Source organism: Sorex fumeus, unplaced genomic scaffold (assembly GCF_029834395.1).
Source record: "Sorex fumeus unplaced genomic scaffold, SorFum_2.1 ptg000019l, whole genome shotgun sequence".
Taxonomy (NCBI): Eukaryota; Metazoa; Chordata; class Mammalia; order Eulipotyphla; family Soricidae; genus Sorex; species Sorex fumeus.
The window spans coordinates 28769429-28790034 of record NW_026606076.1 but is presented as its reverse complement, the minus strand read 5'-3'; the positions used below and the strand labels follow the sequence as shown (position 1 = coordinate 28790034).

Genomic DNA, 20606 nt, shown 5'->3' with positions numbered 1-20606 from the left:
TTCTGACTTCTTCAGGTCTTTGCACAGAGCCTCCTGCTAATTCTCAGCACAACAGTGGCAGGAGAAGATGGTGATGCGGCTTCTGATAAACCGTCCAAAGGTAGGAGTAGAGGGACAGAATGGCATGAGGTAGTGCCAGGGGTGCCCGGGTTTCCTGGGCGATCTGTTTTGAGTTTCTTTTGGATGGATTCCAAGTTGAGACTTCCGATCAGACCGCGCCATATTTGGCTGTGGGACCGACCCAGCAGTGCATGAGGAATACTCAAAGCGCAGTGCTCAATGATCACTCCTGACATGTCTAGGCAACCAATGGGATGCTGGAGGTCCAAAGATTTTGTCTTGAATTTTCTGTTTTATTTGGGAGTGATAGCACAGCGGTAGGGTGTTTGCCTTGCACGCAGTCAACATGGCCGACCTGAGTTCGATTCCTCCGCCCCTGCCCCTCTCGGAGAGCTCTGCAAGCTACCGAGAGTATCTCGCCCGCACGGCAGAGCCTGGTAAGCTCCCTGTGACGTATTCAATATGCCAAACACAGTAACAACAGTCTCCAATGGAGACGTTACTGGGCCCGCTCGAGCAAATCGATGATCAACAATTTGGGGTGCAGAGCAAAAGATTCTCACAATAAATCCTTGTGCTGCACTCTGGCATTGCCCCTGGCAGTGCTTGTGGGACCATATGGGATGGAGGGGATCGCCAGTCCTACACGCTGTTCCCGGAGCAGCTGTCCTGTTACGCCAACCTGCTGCTTCATTTTCTTTTGCATTGTTTTTGTACTCAGCCATCCTCTTTACTCTGTTCTCTGGATTCACAACTGATGGGCATCAGAATGCCCTGGGGTGTGCTGGCCACATTTGCGTACTGTCAACTACAGTGACTTGGACCCCAGGACTTATTTTCCCCCTGTTTTGTCCTTCCTGCTCTGGAGAGCCTTGCCTTCTCAGTCATAGAGTCTTATATTCACATAAAGTTATGTGTGGATTTCTGGGCATGCGCTGATCGCAAGGAGAAAGAGCCAAGGATCTCTGAGGCCAGTAGAGATGTTGGGGTGAAGAACCTTCTCCTTCTTTGCAAGGGATTTGGGGCGGTCTTGAGCAGTGTGTTCTTACAGGCACACATGCCATGCACTACTCTGAGTAGTTGTCTATAAGGACTGTAGTTCTTAGTCCTAGTAGTCATGAGCTGTGGGGGTGCAGCGGTGAGCGTGCAGTCGTTTATGCTGCACCCAGGGATGGTCTTTTGGATCGTGCAAGTCTGCGGTCAGGTGATCCTCTCTACAGTGCTCACTGGACCAGTGGTGCTCGAATTGGACCTTGGGTTACCAGGAAAGGCATATATATCCAAGAACTTTCTGTATAACATCCTCCCACTTTCACAGATCCAGCTGCCTTATGTGATTTCTGGGGCCCATCAGCCATGCATCTGCATGGAGGCTGGTTCATTCGAAGGGGAGAGGACTAGCGACAATATAGGACCCTGGGTCCTGGCCTCACAGTAGTGGGAATGAGACTAAGGTAGACTCTAACTGCCACCCTCCCTGTGTGCTGACTCAGGACGCAGTGACCTTCCACGACGTGGCTGTGAACTTCACCCCGGAGGAATGGTCATGCCTGGCGGCCTCTCAGCAGAAGCTCTACAGGGACGTGATGCTGGAGACCTACCAGCATCTGCAGGCTGTAGGTGAGAGCAGTGTGGAGCCAACCCTGTCTGGACAGACCTGCTTGGGCTCCCTGGGTTTGGGCCGCAGCTGTGTGTCCAACAGTAGCTGTGACTGACGGGCTGGTATGTTGAACAGCCATGAGGTGTTTGTTCCCTCCCTGGTTTTTTTAGGGTTCACCTGTGGATACTCAGGGCTTACTCTCAGCTCTGTCCTTAGGTATCAGTCTTGTGGAGTAGCAGGACCCTGTGGGGTGATTCAGATCAACCCGTTTCGACTGTGTCCGTGGGAAGATCCCTATCTGCCCAGTTATCGCTCAGGTCCCTTTAAATAGTTCCATCCATTGGTGAATCAATTTGCTTTGTGTACTACACAAACTTCCGTGTGTTTAATTGGCTTTGCTGTTGCCTTTGTTTAGGGAACACAGTCCACAGTTCTCCTGGCTCTGTGCTAAACGATGACTCCTAAGAGTGCTCAGAAACCGGGATACCATGGACTGAAACCTCTTGGCAATTTAAAACATTGGTGCATGACTCCCAATACTTTTGCACCAGGCACTCAAATCAGACGGTTTTTGCTTCCTCTTTTTTCCTTAGGTATTACGAAAAAAGAATCAGGATTACGGCCTGATTCTTTTCTTTATTACATTCACATAATAGTAATAATAATGATAGTAATTATTATAGTAATTATAATAATAGTAACAATAATTATTATTATGTAATAATAATAAAATAACATAACGGCCAGAATCCAGAGATTATCACACCCTTTACGACATCTTATCTTCTCATTCCTACTTTGGACAAACTGGCAGGCTACCGAATGTAACCTGCCCACATGGCAGAGTCTGGCAAACTCCCCGTAGAGTACCCAATATGCCAAATACCAATAATAATGAAGGGTCTCATTCTCCTAACTCTGAAAGAGCCTTGAATATGGGACTTTTTTTTAAATCTCAGGGCTAGGACGAAGGAGACATTACTGGGGCCTGCTCGAGGCAATCGACGAATAACAGGATGGTTGTGATTGTGATTGTGAATGTGATTAGGGATTATTCCTGCCTGTGTATTCAGGATCTACACCTGGCCTTGCTCCAAGACTTTATGGGCTGCCTGTGATCAAACCCACATGTGTGTGCAGCACTTCTGTCCTATGTGCTGTACTATCTCTCCCACCACTGGGGCTTTGATATCTCTTCTCTCAACTCATCAGACACTGCCGTATTTCAGTGCTTGGAGATACTTCTAATGGTTCTTGTGAGACTTCAGCAGGACTCAGGCTTTGCTCCTGGACTCTGCACTCAGGGATCACTCCTGGCTGGCGTGAGGGACCCTAGGGGATGTCGAGTATTGCAACTGGATTGGCTGTGAGAAACTCCTGCTGTGCTCTCTTTCTGGATACATTTTTAGCTTAAAAAAATAAGGGTCTCTTGCCACCTTTGGCCATTTCCAGATTTATTAAGAACTTAGTTTTACTGAAATTCTTGATGAGTTCATGAGGGGCTCAGGAAACTCCATGTGGTGTTAGGCCTAGACAGACAGTATGGTTAGGAAAGTGATTTTCTTGCAAGCAATGCACCTGGGTTAAATCCTCGGCATCCCGTGTCATCCCCGAGCACCAGCAGTGCTGATTTCAGAATACAGAGTCCGGAGTTGTCCCTGAACATTGCCAGGTTAGACCCCAAACAAGACAAAAACCAACAACATACTGTGCTGACCAACACCCTGTTGGCCATACACAAGGCCTGGTCTATTGTATTTGTGGTATTTTCTTGGGTCTTACCTCTCAAATAACTAGAAATATGTGGCATTTTGGAAATGGACATTGTGTTCATGTCTTTCATTAATTTGCCCCATTATATCAGGAAACACGGCGATTTACCTGTCACCTTTTCCTTGTCACTTATCCCTGCCTCTGTCTCTGTTGTGGCAGGGCACACTGGGATGAAGCCTGCGGTGATCTCCTGGCTGGAAGGAGGAGCCCTGAGGTCAGGGAGGAGAGACTTGTGTTTAGGTGAGTGTCTGAGGACCCTTCCTGGCTCAGGCCCTGTGCAGTGTATGGGTGCCCTGAGCATGTATGAAACACGCTGCTGAGGCTGGGGCCTTGGGCTCCTGGATCCATGGCTCTGTGCCACACTCACACTCCTCTTCATTCCCATCGTATGTCTGTCCAGAATGACTCTGTAAGTTGCTTCCATGGCTTTCGAATAAGTAAGACCATAACAGAGCTAGTTTGGATCTGAACGATAGTGCAGCAGGGAGTGCCTTGCAGTGCCTGAAAGTGACCTGTTCAATAACCTGGTTCCCTGAACATCACCAGGTCTGCTCAAAAACAAAAACAAAACCTAGTGTAGAATTGCAAAGATCCTTACCATTTTCCACTAACCTAATCTTTTCTTTAGTGTAGGATTTTATGGACTTTGAATACCACAGAGATGTACTCCAACTACATGGCATCATTTTGCTACATTTTTGACAATTGCTTTAACTGCATGTTGTGTTCAGTTTCAGAGCTGAAACCACGGATTCAAGATTTGGCATTACAGCACTTTGATTTGGGAATGGGGTCCGCAAGTATGAGTGAGTTGGTAAGATTTTTAATTCAGAATAAATTATTATGCCAGCGGGAGTGGACCAAATATGTGATTGTTAGGGTGGAGGGCTATGAATGGCAGGGAGGAATTCCAAAGCCTGATGCTTGGGGTAGAGGACCCTTAGCTTTACTAGGTGCTGAAATCAACCATGTATAAAAATGCTGTGAGTTTTCATTTGCTTGACAGTTATAGTCGTTTAAAAAGCTAATTTGTGGGCCATGGAGATAGTGCAGTGAGAAATATACTTGCTTTGCACAGGGATGGATGGTCCTTACCCAGCACTCCTTATAGACACCGTAGACCCACAGAACTGATCCTAGATACTGCATGGTGTGCCCCACCCAACCCCCAATAAATAGAAACTACAAAACATTAAGAACAAAAAACTTTGTTGATGCTGAAAGCAATCACTTGTGGTGAGAGCTTTGCAATAGCCACGTGGTCTATCTCAGCTGTGTGAGGATGCAGCGTTGTCTTCACCCCGTCATCACAGGTTTCACTCTGAGCTTTAATCAAATCCACTGTGGTTGTATCTCATTTTCTCTTGAAATGGATGCATCAGTTTTCTATAGAAGGAATTATTTCAAGTTGTATTCCTTCATTAAGTTAACGGTGGGGGGAAGTCACAGAATTTTATGAATCTGCTTCCATCAATTTTGTGCGTCGAACTTACATTTACACGAAGTTATTCTATAATAAGACAATCCTTACGTAGGTAGTTACATTTGTGTGGTGCATATGTTAGAAACCTCACCTGGGGCTGGAGCAATAGCACAGCGGGCAGGGCATTTGCCTTGCACGTGGCCAACCCGGGTTCGATTCCCTGCATCCCATATGGTCCCCTGAACACCGCCAGGAGTAACTCCTTAGTGCAGAGCCAGGAGTAACCCCTGTGCATCACCAGGTGTGACCCCCCAAAAAAAGAAACCACATCTGAAGGCTCAGTTTTTTGACAGGAAGACTCGGTGAATAAGTTAATAATTGGACTCCTTCTCTGCTCTTCCTACAGGGAAGCAGCCAACCCAAGTGGAATATCTCTGATTCTGCACTCTATGACAATATCTCTAGTGAGCAATCCTGCATTCAACCCCATGAGGACGCCAAGACGTGTGGGGTGTCTTCTGAGGGTGATCAGAATGGCGAGAGCTACCTCACTTTGAAGAAGCCCTCCCTTGGAAAAAGTTCCTTGGAGTGTGGTGTTCTCAGTTCACAGTCACAAAACCCCCCAGTCTGGCAACCACTAGGGAAAGAAGCACTGTTTATAGTGAGTCCCTCACAGCGACAAACTCTCAATCACAGTCACTGTGAACAGAACCCATCTAAGTGTAAGGAATGTGGCGGAGCCTCCCCATGTTCTCAGCACTGTGGAATTCCGTTAGAAAACTACAGTGGACAGCATCCCCGGAAAAGTGAGCACCGAGAACTAAGTGTGAGTCAAGGGTTACTCCATCATAACCATATGAATATAAATTCAGGAGTGAAACCTTATGCGTGTGAAGCATGTGGGAAGGCCTTCAATCAATCATCACATCTTTTTAGACATAGGAGAATTCATACAGAAGAGAAATCTCATAAATGTCAGACATGTGGGAAGGCCTTTATTCAGCCCTCAGATCTTAATAGACATATGAAAACGCATAGTGGAGAGAAGCCTTATATATGTCAGACATGTGGGAAGGCCTTTAATCAGCCCTCAGATCTTAATAGACATATGGATATTCATAGTGGAGAGAAACCTCATAAATGTCAGACATGTGGGAAGGCCTTTATTCACACCTTGTCTCTTTATAGACATAAGAATACGCATAGTGGAAAGAAGACTTATATATGTCAGGAGTGTGGAAAGGCCTTTGCTGGAGCCTCAAAACTTACTGTACATAGGAGAATTCACACGGGAGAGAAACCGTATATATGTAAGGAATGTGGAAAGGCCTTTGCTAAAGCCTCAATATTTACAGTACATAGGAGAATTCACACTGGACAGAAGCTTTATATATGTGTGCAGTGTGAAAAGGCCTTTACTACATCCTCACAATTGACTATACATAGGAGAATTCACACTGGAGAGAAACCGTATATATGTGTGCAGTGTGAAAAGGCCTTTACTACATCCTCACAATTGACTGTACATAGGAGAATTCACACTGGAGAGAAACCGTTTATATGTAAGGAATGTGGGAAGGCCTTTGCTAAAGCCTCAAGACTTAGTGAACATAGGAAAATTCACACTGGAGAGAAACCATATATATGTAAGGAATGTGGGAAGGCCTTTGCTATATCCTCAAGACTTACTGTACATAGGAGAATTCACACTGGAGAGAAACCGTATATATGTAAGGAATGTGGGAAGGCGTTTTCTGAAGCCTCAAGACTTACTGTACATAGGAGAATTCACACTGGAGAGGAACCGTATATATGTAAGGAATGTGGAAAGGCCTTTGCTAAAGCCTCAAGACTTAGTGATCATAGGAGAATTCACACTGGAGAGAAACCGTATATATGTAAGGAATGTGGGAAGGCCTTTGCTAAAGCTTCAAGACTTAATGAACATAGGAGAATTCACACTGGAGAGAAACCATATATATGTAAGGAATGTGGAAAGGCCTTTGCTGGAGCCTCGAAACTTACTGTACATAGGAGAATTCACACTGAAGAGAAACTTTATATGTAAGGAATGTGGGAAGGCCTTTGCTGTGACCTCAATAATTAATGTATATAGGAAAATTCACATTGGATAGAAACCATATATATGTAAGGAATGTGGAAAGGCCTTTGCTGGAGCCTCAGACTTATTGAACATAGGCGCATTCACGCTGTAGAAAAACGCTTGAGCACCCTGCAGCTCCTAGTTTGGGAACTTGAGCGGAAGGACACGCCAGCTTGTAGGGCATTTTTGTGTTGTTTTTTCAAAACTTGTTCTGCATATCTAGGTATTAGGGAATGTGGAGCTTTTGAGGGTTGCATTGGGGGCTGTTCTGTGGCGAAGGTGTCATGGGTGAGGGTGCATTATGCTGAGGGTCCCTGCAGCCAAGATCACATCCAGGTCCAAGATGGCATATGAACTTTGGGCCTTGGTGTGAGGGACCTGCAGAGAGTGGTGGTCTTGGCAATCTCATACCTCCCTACTCGGGACTGCGCAGGGCCCTTTTTGGAGCCTTTGGACTGGAGATAACACTTATCAAACCTCCAGATATGTTCACGGGAAGCCCCAAAAGGAAAGGGACACTTTTCTGGTCCGTCATTTTTATTGGCTCCTGTGCTGGGGTTGGGACTTTGGGGTTTGTCTGCACAAGTGAGAGGGTTTTGCCTCTGAAAATTTACTGTTTGTATTATTTATTTATTTTGTTTTCTGCTTTTTGAGTTACAACCAGCGATGCACATGGGGTTACTCCTGGCTTATGCACTCAGGAATTACTCCTGGCTGTGCTCAGGGGAACGTATTGTTTACAGGATTTGAACCCGGTTTTTTTGCATGCAAGGCAAACCTCCTACCCGCTCTGCTATCACTGCTGCTTAATGGCTATGATCCCAAAGATTCAGAGACAAATCTCAAAACCCAGCGGCTCTTGGCAGAAATGAGTCTGGACCCTGCAGTAGGTTACTAACCCCGGGCCACCCCAGAGGGAAGTGGTACTTTCCCTCCACCTGCTCCCCCTTGGCGGCTCGCTGGCCACCATCCTCCAGAGGCCATTGGAATGTCACGTTTGGGCCCGCAGTGATGAGATATGTGGAGCTTCACAGGATGGGGGGATGGGGGTGGAGGTGGCCCTTTCCTCCACGACCCAACAATAGCTTAGGTCATGCCCACGAACTGCCTCTCTGGCTCCTGATAAAGCTGCTTAATGGCCATGATCCCAGAGAGTCAGGAGAAAATCTGGAACTCAGCAGGTCTTGGAAGAAATCCCTCCATATTATTAAAATTTCAAAATTACAAAATCATGTTGTTTATAACCAGCAATAGAAAACAAATTGTCTACTGTTGCCTTTTTGAACTATCTGAGTGCTGGGGTTAAATCCCAAATATAATAATGGTGGGTCTGGTGTCAAAATATTGAATGTAATCAAAGTACAGAGAAATGTAGAAATCATCTGTCCCCACAGTTAGGGGGAGGGTGTAGAATTGGGGTATACTTGGGGTTTTGGTGGCGGAAAATGGGCACGGTAAAGGGACTGGTGCTTCATTGTATGAACGAGACTTAAACCCAAAAGCTTTGTAACTTCACTCAGGGCGATTTACAAAATAAAATTATCAAAAAAAGGGGGAAAAGTACGGTGGAGTTCATGCCCATTTCAGTCAGCCTAATCAATAGCCGAATAAACAACAATACTCCTGCAAATAATCTTTTCTACTTCCACATATCCAATTGCAAACAATCCCTTTCTCTTCATCTCTCCCTGACCAGAACATCAGGAAAACTGGCTCTTTGGAGTGGCTACATCAGTATACTTGTTTTATCTTTTCCTGAAAGGGAGATATTTGAGTATGGGGAAGGGGAGTTTTGCTCAGGGGTCACTGCTGGTGTTCTGGGAAAAAAATTATTTGGAAATGGCCAGAGCAGTAGTACAGCAAGTAGGGTACTTGCTTGCTGTGGCCAACCCAGGAGTCCTCCACTCCACAACACCTTTGAGTTGCTCATTGGACATTGAGTGTCCCCTTCTCACCCCTAGAACAGTTGATGTGACGATATGGCGTGGGGGAGGAGTGTCTAGAGTTTTCGGTCCAACCCAGTGTTGCTTTCTTTTGGTCCTGCTTGGTCAGTGCTTAGGTGTTACTCACAGGAGCATTGTTCATTGGGTTTGTCTCTGGGGTGGCTGCGTGCACGTCCATCAGCTTCTAATATAGTTCCATTGTGGTAGATCAGGATTCCATCCAGTGAGTACTGGGGCCTGTCACCCTGAAGTGTTGGTGGAGGCCGGTTCCTCCCTTGTGGAGTGGGGAGAAGGGAGATCCCTGAGAACCCCTAGGGTGCGGCAGTGTCTCATCCTCAGGCCCATTGTGTGGAGTGGGATGGCCTCCTCCTACCCTAGTGTGTGCTGGTTCGAAATGCGGTTACCTCTGTCAACATCGCAGTGAGTTTCACCCCAGAGGGATGAACATACCTGATTGCCTCTCAGAGGAATCTCTAAAGGGATGTTATGCTGGAGTCAGAAGAGGAGCAAAGATATGGAGGACCACTGACTGATGGTCAGAATGGCTTGTTTAATGTGAAGCTTTTAGCATAACTACAGAGCATTGAAGGTTGTTGAGCTATAGGACTACACATAGGGGTGACTGATCATTTACAGAGGTAAAGCATTTTTGTTTGTTTTTGCTTTTTGGGTCATGCCTGGCCATTAACAGGGGTAACTCCTTGCTCTGCACTAAGGAATTTACTCCTGGATGTGATCGAGGAACCATATGGGATGCTGGGAAAAGAACCCTCATCATTTGCGTGCAAGGCAAATGCCCTTTCTGCTGTGCTATGGCTCCAGCCCCTACAGAGGTAAAGGGTTTTGATGGAGACAATTCTGGAGAATTCAAGGAGACACTGTCTCCCAGTGGCTATACAGAGAGATTCTCCCAGGGTCAACAGCATTATATTGCTTTCCTCTTTCTCTATCTACTAGAAAATATTAAACAACTAAATTTACTTCTTATTAATAATTGCAGATATGTGGATAAAGGTAAGGTAAAGGCCCTCCCGTTGATCGTCGATTTGCTCGAGCGGGCCCAGTAACGTCTCCATTGGAGACTTTGTTGTTACTGTGTCTGGCATATCGAATACTCTTGGTAGCTTGCCGGGCTCTCCGAGAGGGGCGGAGGAATCGAACTCGGGTCGGCCATGTTGGCCGTGTGTAAGGCAAACGCCCTACCGCTAGCAGACACAGTAACAACAAAAGTCTCCAATGGAGATGTTACTGGGCCCGCTCGAGCAAATGTGGATAAAAATAGTAAGAAATATAGATTCCAAAATTTAGTTCTCTGGACTCTGAGGGCAAGGTGTCTGGGATTCTACCATAAATCCCATACTAGGTCTTCAGGCCAGTACAGCTTGTCCTTCATGAGGTCCTGTCTCTTAAGTCATAACAGCTAATATCAAGACTGTTCTTTCATGCTTTCTAGACTATTCCATTTCGATTCCAGGGTAGTTTTGCTATTTTCCCCAGATCCATCTCAGCCCAATGGGGCCTTCCTTTTTGGAGTGTTAGGAAGTATGGCAACTGAAGCTTGAATCAAGTAAATATGACAGGTGCCAGGAGTAGATGTATTTCAGGATATGGGCCAAATATTAGGAGCCTATCATTAATAGTCTATCTGTGGTTAAGCAAAGAACATTGCTCTATAGTAGAGTATAAAAGGGCTAATGGGAATATAGAATAGGAAGTATTCACTTCAAATACAAAGTTCAGATTCACCTAAGTCATCAAACCTCACTTGGGGAATTGTAAGCTCAAAGTAAAGGTAAAAGAGAAATTCAGGGAATTACAGATGTTACAAAAGCACTGTGGGGAGGGCGCTTCCTTACGTAAAGCAAACCAGGTTCAATCACTGACCTTCCATGGAGCCAATACTACCAGAGATGATTCCTGAGCGCGGATACAGGATTAACCCTTGAGCATCGCCAACTGTAACCCAAAACAAAACTGCATACAGTGCTGGTAGCTTAGTGGTATTATCTGGGACTCCCTTATTTCACTCTTAAGTTTAAATCTTGTCTTATTCCTCACTCCCCACCAATCTTTGGCATATTGAAAGTGGATCATGCCTTTTCAATAGTATGACCAGTTAGACCAGGGACACACGAGGTTTACTTGTCGCCTTTTCCTTCCTTGTGACTAATCCAGTCCTCTGTCTCTGTGGAGCAGGGCCTTCTGGGGTGAAGCCTGCGTTAATCTCTAGGCTGGAATAGGCGCCCTAAAGCCGGGGAGGTGAGGTGTGTGCAGGTGAGTGTCTGAGGACCCTTCCTGGCTGGGTCCCTGGGCAGTGTGTGCATGCCCTGAGTGTGTGTGAAACATGCTACTGTGTCCTCGAGCCACTGGATCAGGCGTCTGTACTGCACTCACGCTGCCCTTCACTCCCCGGAGCTGTTCGTTATGGAGAGATCCTGTGCTTTGCTTTCTTGACTTTCTTGTCATTCTTCCTCGTCTGTCAGGTATGTCGAATAGTCCATGAGTTTCAAGACCCTGGTCCCCCCCAGCTGAATAACCAGGCTGACTGTACACCTACAGGGCCGGGTACCCTTTTTGGACCCCTCTCTGTCAATATGACACCATGCTTATCTGCTTATCTTTGCCTTTGGATCATTGCCATGTTTTTTTGAATAAGGTAAGGTAAAGGCCCTCCCGTTGATCATCGATTTGCTCGAGCGGGCCCAGTAATGTCTCCATTGGAGACTTTGTTGTTACTGTGTTTGGTAGATCGAATACGTCATGGGGAGCTTGCCTTCTGCTGTGCGGGCGAGATACTCTCAGTAGCTTGTCTGGCTATCCGAGAGGGGCGGAGGAATTGAACTCGGGTTGGCCATATTGGCTCGTGCAAGGCAAACACCCTACCACTGTGCTATCTTTTATTTTGGGGTCTGGGGATGATCAACAGTTATTCCTGGTGTTTCTCATAAGTTGCTGTTGGCAATGCTCAAGGATCAACCCCTGTCAGCCTCATGCAAGGCAAATGCCTACCTGCTGTACTCTTGTACGCACCACAAAATGTTTTATTGTGTGTATGTTAAATTGTGGCTGTGAGCCCATAGTGAAGGTTATTAGGACCATAACAGCAGTGCATCACGGAGGGTGCTCGCCAACAGACGCTGCCTACCTTTGATGTCCAGATTCCCCTGTGGTATCTCGAGCATCACTGGGTCTGATCAAAAATAAAACCCAAAAGGCTTGTTTTGGAATTGCCTTGCTCCTGTAGCAACACTTCCCGCAGATTTTCTCTTTTTGTCGGCTTGTTTGGACTGTGAGAACCATGTCCTCCACCTGTTTAACCATTCAATTGCATTCCATTCAATGTTGGACTAATCCTCATTGTGCATTTTGTTTGATTTCAGAACTCAAATCACAGGTTCAGGATGTGGAATTACAGCAATTTCATTTGGGAACAAGGGTATTGCATACAAGTGTGCTGTAAGATTCTCTTGTTGAAACTAAATATTATGCTATTGGAGTGCTCAGTTGACCAAGCATGTGACTTGAAAGGTAGGGTCTGACTCCATCCCCACAACCATATCTATGGTCTCAGCACCATAGGAAAAATATCAGAGCCTAATACTGGGACTAGAGGGTCTTAAACCTCATTGGGGGCTGAAATCTGGAAATTTATTTCATTTTATTCTTTTTTTAAGTTTTCATTAAAGTGCCAGAATTTTCAAAAGTATTGATAGTTGTACTTACGCATACAATAATTCAGCACCAATCCCTGCACCAGTGTCAGCTTCCCTCCACCCATGTTCCCGTATTCCCTCCAACCTCAGTCCTCACTCCACCCCGCCTGTCATCTGAACAACCACATGACTAAGTTTCAGTGGTTGCAGCTTACATCTCTTGTTTTCAGTTCTCTTGCATTTGTATTTTGGGTAAATGGCTACACCCGTCACTCATGTCACTGCCATAAATGAATCCCTGATCCCTGTAAAATTCTGATTCGCTTCTGCCCGCAGATTTCTTTCCTTCTTTATCCGGCTTCTCTCTAAACACTGAAATAAGGGATGATTTAATTAGACCCTTTACAGTACATCTCCACATCCAGTGTTCTGTATTCCACCGATGAGTGACATTATCCTGTTTTTGTTTCTTTTTCTGGCTAACTTCACTCAAGATGGTATCTTCCAGTTTCAATCGTGTTGCTGCATAAAATCAGTAGTTCTAAAACCTAAAAATATATATATTTTATTTATTTATTTATTTATTTTGCTTTTTGGGTTACATCCAGCGATGCTCAGGGGTTACTCATAGCTCTCCACTCAGGAATTATTCCTAGTGGTGCATGTGGGACCATATGGGATGCCTGGGATTGAAGCTGGGCCGGCTCTATGCAAGGCAAATGCCTACCCCTGTACTATGGAACCCCCCAAAAATTCTTTTTATTACAGGGTAATAAATACTGTGACTTTACATTTGATAGACAGCAAGGACAAGTGTGATTGTTGAAAAGAACTCGATGGTTCAGCACTAGTGGTTTTGCATTAAGAAGCGCACTTGCTTGGCCCGAAGGAAGAAAACTTCGGTTCCATCCCAGCACCCCTCAGGGCCCCCAGAGCCCCAGCAGCAGGAATCCCTGAGTAATGCTGGTGTGACCCTCTCCCCACCTAAGTAAATAGAACAAGATAACAAAAAACTCATTGATCCTGGAGAGGAATCTGGTTCAGGTGAGATGTTTTCAAAGGTCTGTCTCGGCTTTGTGGGGATGCATCATTGCCTTCACACGTGTATTCCACTAAGCTATCCCACTATGCTCCACACTAAGCTAGTACCAAACCCAGTCTCGGGCGCCTTTTATTTTCACTCTAAACTGGTGCTTCAATTTTCTGCAGAGGTAGTTATTTATTGGGCTGGAGTGATAGCACAGCGGTACGGTGTTTGCCTTGTTCACAGCCAGCCAGGTCGAGCTGGGTTTGATTCCTCCACCCCTCTCGGACAGCCTGGCAAGCTACCAAGAGTATCTCTCCCGTGCAGCGAAGCCTGGCAAGCTACCCGTGACATATTCAATACGCCAAACATAGTAACAGCAAGTCTCAAAATGGAGACGTTATTGGGCCTGCTCGAGCAAATCGATGAACAATGGGAGGACAATGTTTGTGTTTGTTTTGTTTGTTTGTCAGTTCTTTGAGTTGAAAAAAATTTTACACAGCTATGTGACCTGCCGTCGGTCTATTTCGCTTGTGGATTTTGCTGAAATGTAAAGTCCTTGCCTGGAAAATCCATCCACGTGTCAGAATTGCAATTGAATTGGATAAATGTTAGAAACCAACCTGCCGATCTAGAATTTTCTGGATGAGGAGACTCTCAGGCACAGCACAATAATAGGAATTCTTCTCTGCTGTTCTTCAGGGTAGCAGTCAACCTAGGAGGAATTTTTGTGATAATGCGCACTGTGACAAAATCTCGAGTGAGCAATTATGCCCTCAGCGCCATCAGGATGCCAAGACAGGTGGGATGTCTTCTGTGGGTGACCAGAAGGAAGTAAGCGCCCATGCTTTAAAGAAGTGTTCCCCTGGAAAAAGCTACTCGGAAACTGTTCTGCTCAGTCCATGGACACAAGCTGTCCCTGGGGGAGAAGCTCCTGGACTGTGGGAGAGGAGCTCTGTTTATAGTGAGTCCAGTTATGTACCCCACAAGATATGAAGGCTGGAATGGAACCCAGGTTAACCAAGTGAAAGAAAGCTCTCATACTCTTTGGCTCTCCATACAACCCCACCATCATGCCAGAGTGCTTCCTGAGTGCAGAGACAGGAGAATCTCTGTGTGTTGCTTGATTTGTGGCCTCCAAACCATGAACAACCCAAATACAAACAAAACAGCCTCAGTCCCTTATTGGAGGATTCCCTCATCCCAACGTGGGCGTTTCTGAGCTGTATCTTGCTGTATCCATGCTGTCTCTTCCTTGTAGAATAGGGTTGGGTATCCTCAGAACGTGGGGTGATGTGGTGTGGGTTGCCCATACCAGGAAATATTTCTAAATGGTTTGGTCACAGACATAACAAAGTGGCTTCTGATGTGTTTTAGCTCAGAGTGTCACTGTCACTGTCCTCCCGTTGCTCATGGATTTGTCGGAGCGGGCCCAGTAACATTGTGAGACTTGTTACTGTGTTTGACATATCAAATATGACACAGGTAGGTTCTCAGGCTTTGGCGTGCAGGCAAGATACTCTTGGTAGCTTGCCGAGAGTGGTGGTGGAATCGACCTCGGGTCGGCCATGTTGGCCACATGCAAGGCAAATGCCCTATGCCCTGTACTATGGCTACAGCCTTGCAGCTTTGCCTTGCTCTGTCCACCTCAGGTTCAATCCTCTGCATCCATCGTGGTCCAGAGGCAAAGATGGACAGCCAATTCGATCCTCGAGTTGATTCAGCTATGTACCCCACAAGATCTGAAGGCGAGAATCGAATACTGGTCACCCATGTGAAAGACGCACACCCTCAAGACTCTCCTACCACTTCCCCTTTGAAGCTCCTGGCTTGATCTTTAATTACCCAATACTTTACACGGAAGCAAACCTAAGAATGGGTGGAAAATTCTTAAAGGAACGAGCCTTGAGGACAGAAATGCCCACAGCTCCATCTTGTGGTGTTTCAGCATAAATTCTTGGGTCCAAATTTTCCCACTTTTAAGATTTTCAGCCCTTCTCTTTGCTGAAATGTTAAGTATGAGGTCATTAAAGATCCAGCATGCATCTTGGGCCACTGCAACAGGAGCAGAGCGGATAGGGCTTTTGCCTTGCATCCGTCGGACCGAGGTATATTCATAGGCTTCCCCTACGGTTCTTCAGTCAAATCCATTGTGATTACTGAGTGCAGAGACAGGAGAAGGCCGTGAGCATGCCCGGGTGTGGCCACAGCCATAAAGGAACAAACAAGAAATAAAAGTAAAACACAGAGCTTTAGTTCCTTGATAGAGATTCTCTCACCATGACTTGAGGGTGTCAGAACTGTATATTCTTCCATTCCCCACATCGGTGTACAATACTGTTAGAGTACCCTCATAATGTGGAGTGATGGGGTTTGGGTTGCCCATAACAGAAAACATTCACAGGGCTCGGTCACAGGCATCACAAGGTGCCTTCAGAACTTTTCTTGTACAGAGAGAAGAGAACGATAAATGTGAGAAAATAACCTTACCTTACTCATTAAAGGCTCAGTTCAATCCTCTGCACCCTTCGGGGTTTAGAGACAAAGGTAGGGCAACCCACTCGACCCTCGAAGAGATTCAGCTATCCACCCCACAAAGATCTGAAGGCAGGAATCGAACCCAGATTACTCAAGTGAAAGACAAGCGACCGCAGGCTCTCATACCACTGCAACCTGTGGAAGCGGTTTGCTTAATCCTTAATTACCCCATACTGAACACTGAAGCAAAACCAAGGATGGAAAATTCTTAGAGAAATGAGCCTCAAGAGGGACAGAAACGTCCACAGTGCCATCTTGTGGCATTTCATCGGAACTACCGCTGCCCGACTTTTTCCACACTTAAGGTTTCCAACCCATTTCTTTGCTTCTCTGTTAGGTATAGGGTCATTAAAGATCAAGCAAGCCGCTTGGGTCGCTGCAGGGGGAGCAGAGAAGTTCGTGCTCTTGGCTTGCAGTCCCAGGCCCCTGGTTCTTTTTCTGAATCTCCATACAGCCCCACTATCATGCCCGAGTGCTTCCTGAGTGCAGAGCCAGGAGAACCTCTGCGCGTTGTTGGATTTGTGACCCCCAAACCATGAACAAACCAAATAAAACCAAAACAGCCTCAGTCCCTTATTGGAGGATTCCCTCACCCCAACGTGTGGTTTCTGAGTTGTATCTTGCTGTATCCATGCCGCCTCTTCCTTGTAGTAGAGGTATGGGCTCCCTCACAATGTGGCACAATGGGGTGTGGATTGCCCATAGCAGGAAATGTTTCTCAATGGCTTAGTCACAGACATAGAAAAGTGGCTTCAGAAGATTTCTAGCTCAGAGTGAAGAGCAAAAATAAATAACTAAAAAGAAATAACTAAAAAAAAATGACTTTGTCTTGCTCTTTCCACGTCAGTTTCAATCCTCTGCACTCCTCGTGGTCCAGAGACAGAGACAAAGCGAGAGCAACCCACTCGACCCACGAGAAGGTTCAGTTATGTACCCCACAAATTATGAAGGTTGGAACCGAACCCAGGTTACCCAAGTGATAGAAAGCACTCGCACCTTCTCCTACTGCAGCACCTGTGCAAGTGGCTTGCTTGATCCTTAATTAGCCCATGCTTATCCCTGAAGCAAACCCAAGGGTGGAAAATTCATAAGAGAAACGGGCCTGGAGAGAGATGGAAACGCACACATCACCATCCCATGGCATTTTGTGCAACTGCCAGGGCCAGACTTTCCCACACTTCAGATTTCCAGACCTTTTCTTTGCTTCAATATCAGGTATAGGGTCATTAATCAGGTAAACCGCTTGGGTCCCTGCAGAGGAAGCAGAGCGGTTAGTGCACTTGACTTGCAGTCACAGGCCCCTGGTTCTTTCTATGGCTCTCCATACAGCCCCACCATCATGCTGGAGCGATTGCTGAGTGCAGAGCCAGGAGAACCCCTGAGTATTGCTGGTGTTGGGCCCCCAAACCATAGACAAACCAAATAAAACCAAAACAGCCTCAGTCCCTTGATAGCAGATCCTCCCACCCCAACTTGGTGAGTTCTGAGCTGTATCTTGCTGTATCACTGACCCCTATTCTTTGTTGAAGAGGGTTGGTGCATCCACAGAATGTGGGGTGATTGCACATGGGGTTGATTATAACTGGAAACCTTTCAAAGAGTTGGGCCAAAGACGGAGCAATGAGGGCTCATAACTTTTCTTGTTCAAAGTGAACAGAACAACAAAAAATAATCTCACCCTGCTTGTAACCGACCAGGTTCGATTCCCAGGTACTCAATGGTCCCCAGAACCCTGTGGGCACACACAAAAGCAGCCCCCCAAAACCCTCAGAGCCAGAGGTATAGTATAGCTGGTAGGATGTTTGCCTTGCATACAGTCACCCAGGTCCAATCCCCAGCATCCCACATGGTCCTCAAGTTCCACCAGGAGTAATTTCTAAGTGCAGAGTCTGGAATAATCCATGAGCATTGCTGGGTGTTACTCAAAAAGCAAAAAAAAATTCTTGACAGAAATGATGTATTTAGAATTTCCAGGGAAGGTGATCTCCCAGTCTTAGGCACATTATTCCTGTGTTAATTAAAATTCTTCTTAACACACCCTAGTTCCTCTGATGACTGTTACCTTCACTCCAGACATCTGGTGATGCCAGAGTTGAATCTGGCCTCTGCCAATCTCCTCCATGAAGAACAGAAGACATGGGACTTCTCATGTGTATAGGAGCCCCAAAACTCAGGAGGAAAGATGGTACCCTCAGCAATGTGGAGTGCTGAGATGTGGGGACCTGGAGTCTGGAGATCTTTAGAACCAAGTTGGTTGAAGACATCGTACTAAAGAAAGGCAAGCCTGTCCTGTGTCACCCTGTTCACTCTCGGGCACCTGGTTTTGGAGCACGGCTCACTGGGTGTCTCTCCACATAGAGGGTAAGTAGGGCGAGCCCCAGGCAGCACAGAATACGGATACAGTTCACTAGTTTATTCTCTGACCTGAGTTCCTGAAGGGTACTACAGAGCTGGGCATTGGTGGACTCTCATCCCCTCCAGGCCTTGGCGGGTGTAAGGGAGTCAAATGTACCATAGGAGGCCTCCTCTTGGCACACAGATCCCTTGAGAATGAAGGCAGCACCATTGGGTCGGGGTCATGCCCCACCCTCCACTCCACCCCACCTGGTAAACTCCTGATCTGGCTATATGATTCAGGGGAAGGGATTCGGAGGCAGGGGTGGGACAGCGTCTGGAGTTGGGCTGAGATGGGGGCCACACAGCTCTGCCAGGGGGCCCCACATCCTTCTGGAGTCCGACTTTGGTTCCCCCACTTGGGGACCCCCCACCTACTCTGTTCCCAGAAATTTCTGAGGAATCCAACGAGCAGTCTACCTCGAATGGTAGGGAATCCAGTGGTCAACAAGGAGGTACGGAAGCACCAGATATTTGGGGGAACAGGATGTGAGGCAGGTTTAGAGGCAGGTTTAGGAGGGCTGTATCAACTCTGAGCTGGAAGCCCTTTGTATGCGGTGCAGGGGTGCTAAACTTCCAGCTAAACTTCCATTGCGGCCCCAAGAGTGGAGGGGAGAGGCTTGGTGATCCCCCTGGGGCTGAAGAAGGAAGGAGATTCCTCTTATCTGACAGTGAGGCAGTTGCAAGAGAAGAGAAATAGGGTGGCTGGAGGCCTCATCACCATTAGTGCCCCTGTGAGGGCGTCCCATCTGTCCCTCCCTCTCCGCTGTGACCCCCAGACTCTCAGCTACTGAAGCAAACGGGCCCCCATTGGAAGCCGAACTTCTGGTCAGGTTGTCCGAAACCTGAAGCCGCCACATCCAGCAGCGGGAGGACCCATCCCTGGGGGCGCTGAATTCCAGCAGGGTCTTGACCTGGCCCCTCCGGGGTGCAGGGACCCCCTGCGCGCTCCCACCGCCTACTCCGCTGACCTAGCAGTCCTAGGGGGGACCGTAGTGCGGCCGCCGCCATCTGGCCATCTGGTTGAGGCCCGACTTCTGGACCGTGGCCTCCCGGAAGTGCAGCATGAGGCCCTGGCTCCCCTCCGCCAAGTCCAGCCTGGCGGCATTGTTCTGGCACAGGCCTGTGAAGGACTGCCAGGTGCTGGTGCTCAGCAGGCACAGGAAGGTCAGCTGCACGCTGCTCTCCCGGGCGCCATCGGCATCCATGTAGGAGAACTGCGGGTGCCCGGGCAGGATTCGGGGGCTAGAGGGCTGCCAGGGACAAGCTGGCGAGCCCCGGCTCTTCCTCCTGGTTGCATTTGGCTTTGTTTTAGTTTTGTTTTTGCGCACACGGCGGTGCACAGGGATCACTCCAGGTGGGTCAAAGGGAGTACTATGGGGTGCCCGTGATCAAACCCCGGTCGTCATGTGCAAGGCCAGTGTGTCCCCGTTGGACATCACTGCGGCCCGACTGAGCCTTTTTCTCGCTCCCCAGCGTGTGCTTCTCTTTAACCCTTTCTAAGTAAGTTTCTATAAAACTAGCTTGTTAGGCCCGAGTGATGATATAGTGGGTAGGACACACAGACTTGCACAGCAGGCCCAGGTTCAATTCCTGGCATCCCATAGTGTTCCCCTGAACACATCCAAGAGTAATTCCAGGACGCAGAGCTAGCTGTCAGCCCTGAGTATCGCTTGGTGTAACCAAAAAAGGAAAAGAAAAAAGAAAACAATCTTGCTTCACACACACACACACACACACACACACACACACACACACACACACACCCCACACACCACACACACAAATTTTAAAAATCCAGAGGAGCCTCTGACTCTGAGCTTCAACAGTCTGTTCCTGTGGCTGGCACGCTTGTCCTTGTTCTCCCAATCACTGACCCCAGTCATTGCTCAGGCCCCAATCAGGCTGAATCTTGTACACGGGAGGCCAGTGGGTCCTTCCAGAACACATGGCCCCCAAACTCCCACCATGTCTTTGGTTCCCCCGCATTCTCTCGCAAGCCAGCCTCTCTCCTCCCGGCCCACCTGCGGCCCAACAGCATGAATGACCTTCCCTCGTTGAATGGAGCCATACTAGCAAGGCAAGCGCCTCCCC

The 20606-nt window shown here is 47.3% G+C and overlaps 1 protein-coding gene across 1 annotated transcript; it reads left to right on the top strand.

Annotated features, from left to right (window-relative positions):
- Window positions 1-5895: 5895 nt before the first annotated feature.
- On the top strand, window positions 5896-19306 carry LOC130022172 (zinc finger protein 345-like; the record flags this gene model as incomplete). The annotated part of the gene is made up of 3 exons (XM_056112938.1): window positions 5896-6015; window positions 6100-6855; window positions 19292-19306. Coding segments are annotated over 3 exons (891 nt in total), but the record flags the coding sequence as incomplete, so codon positions are not given.
- Window positions 19307-20606: the final 1300 nt, after the last annotated feature.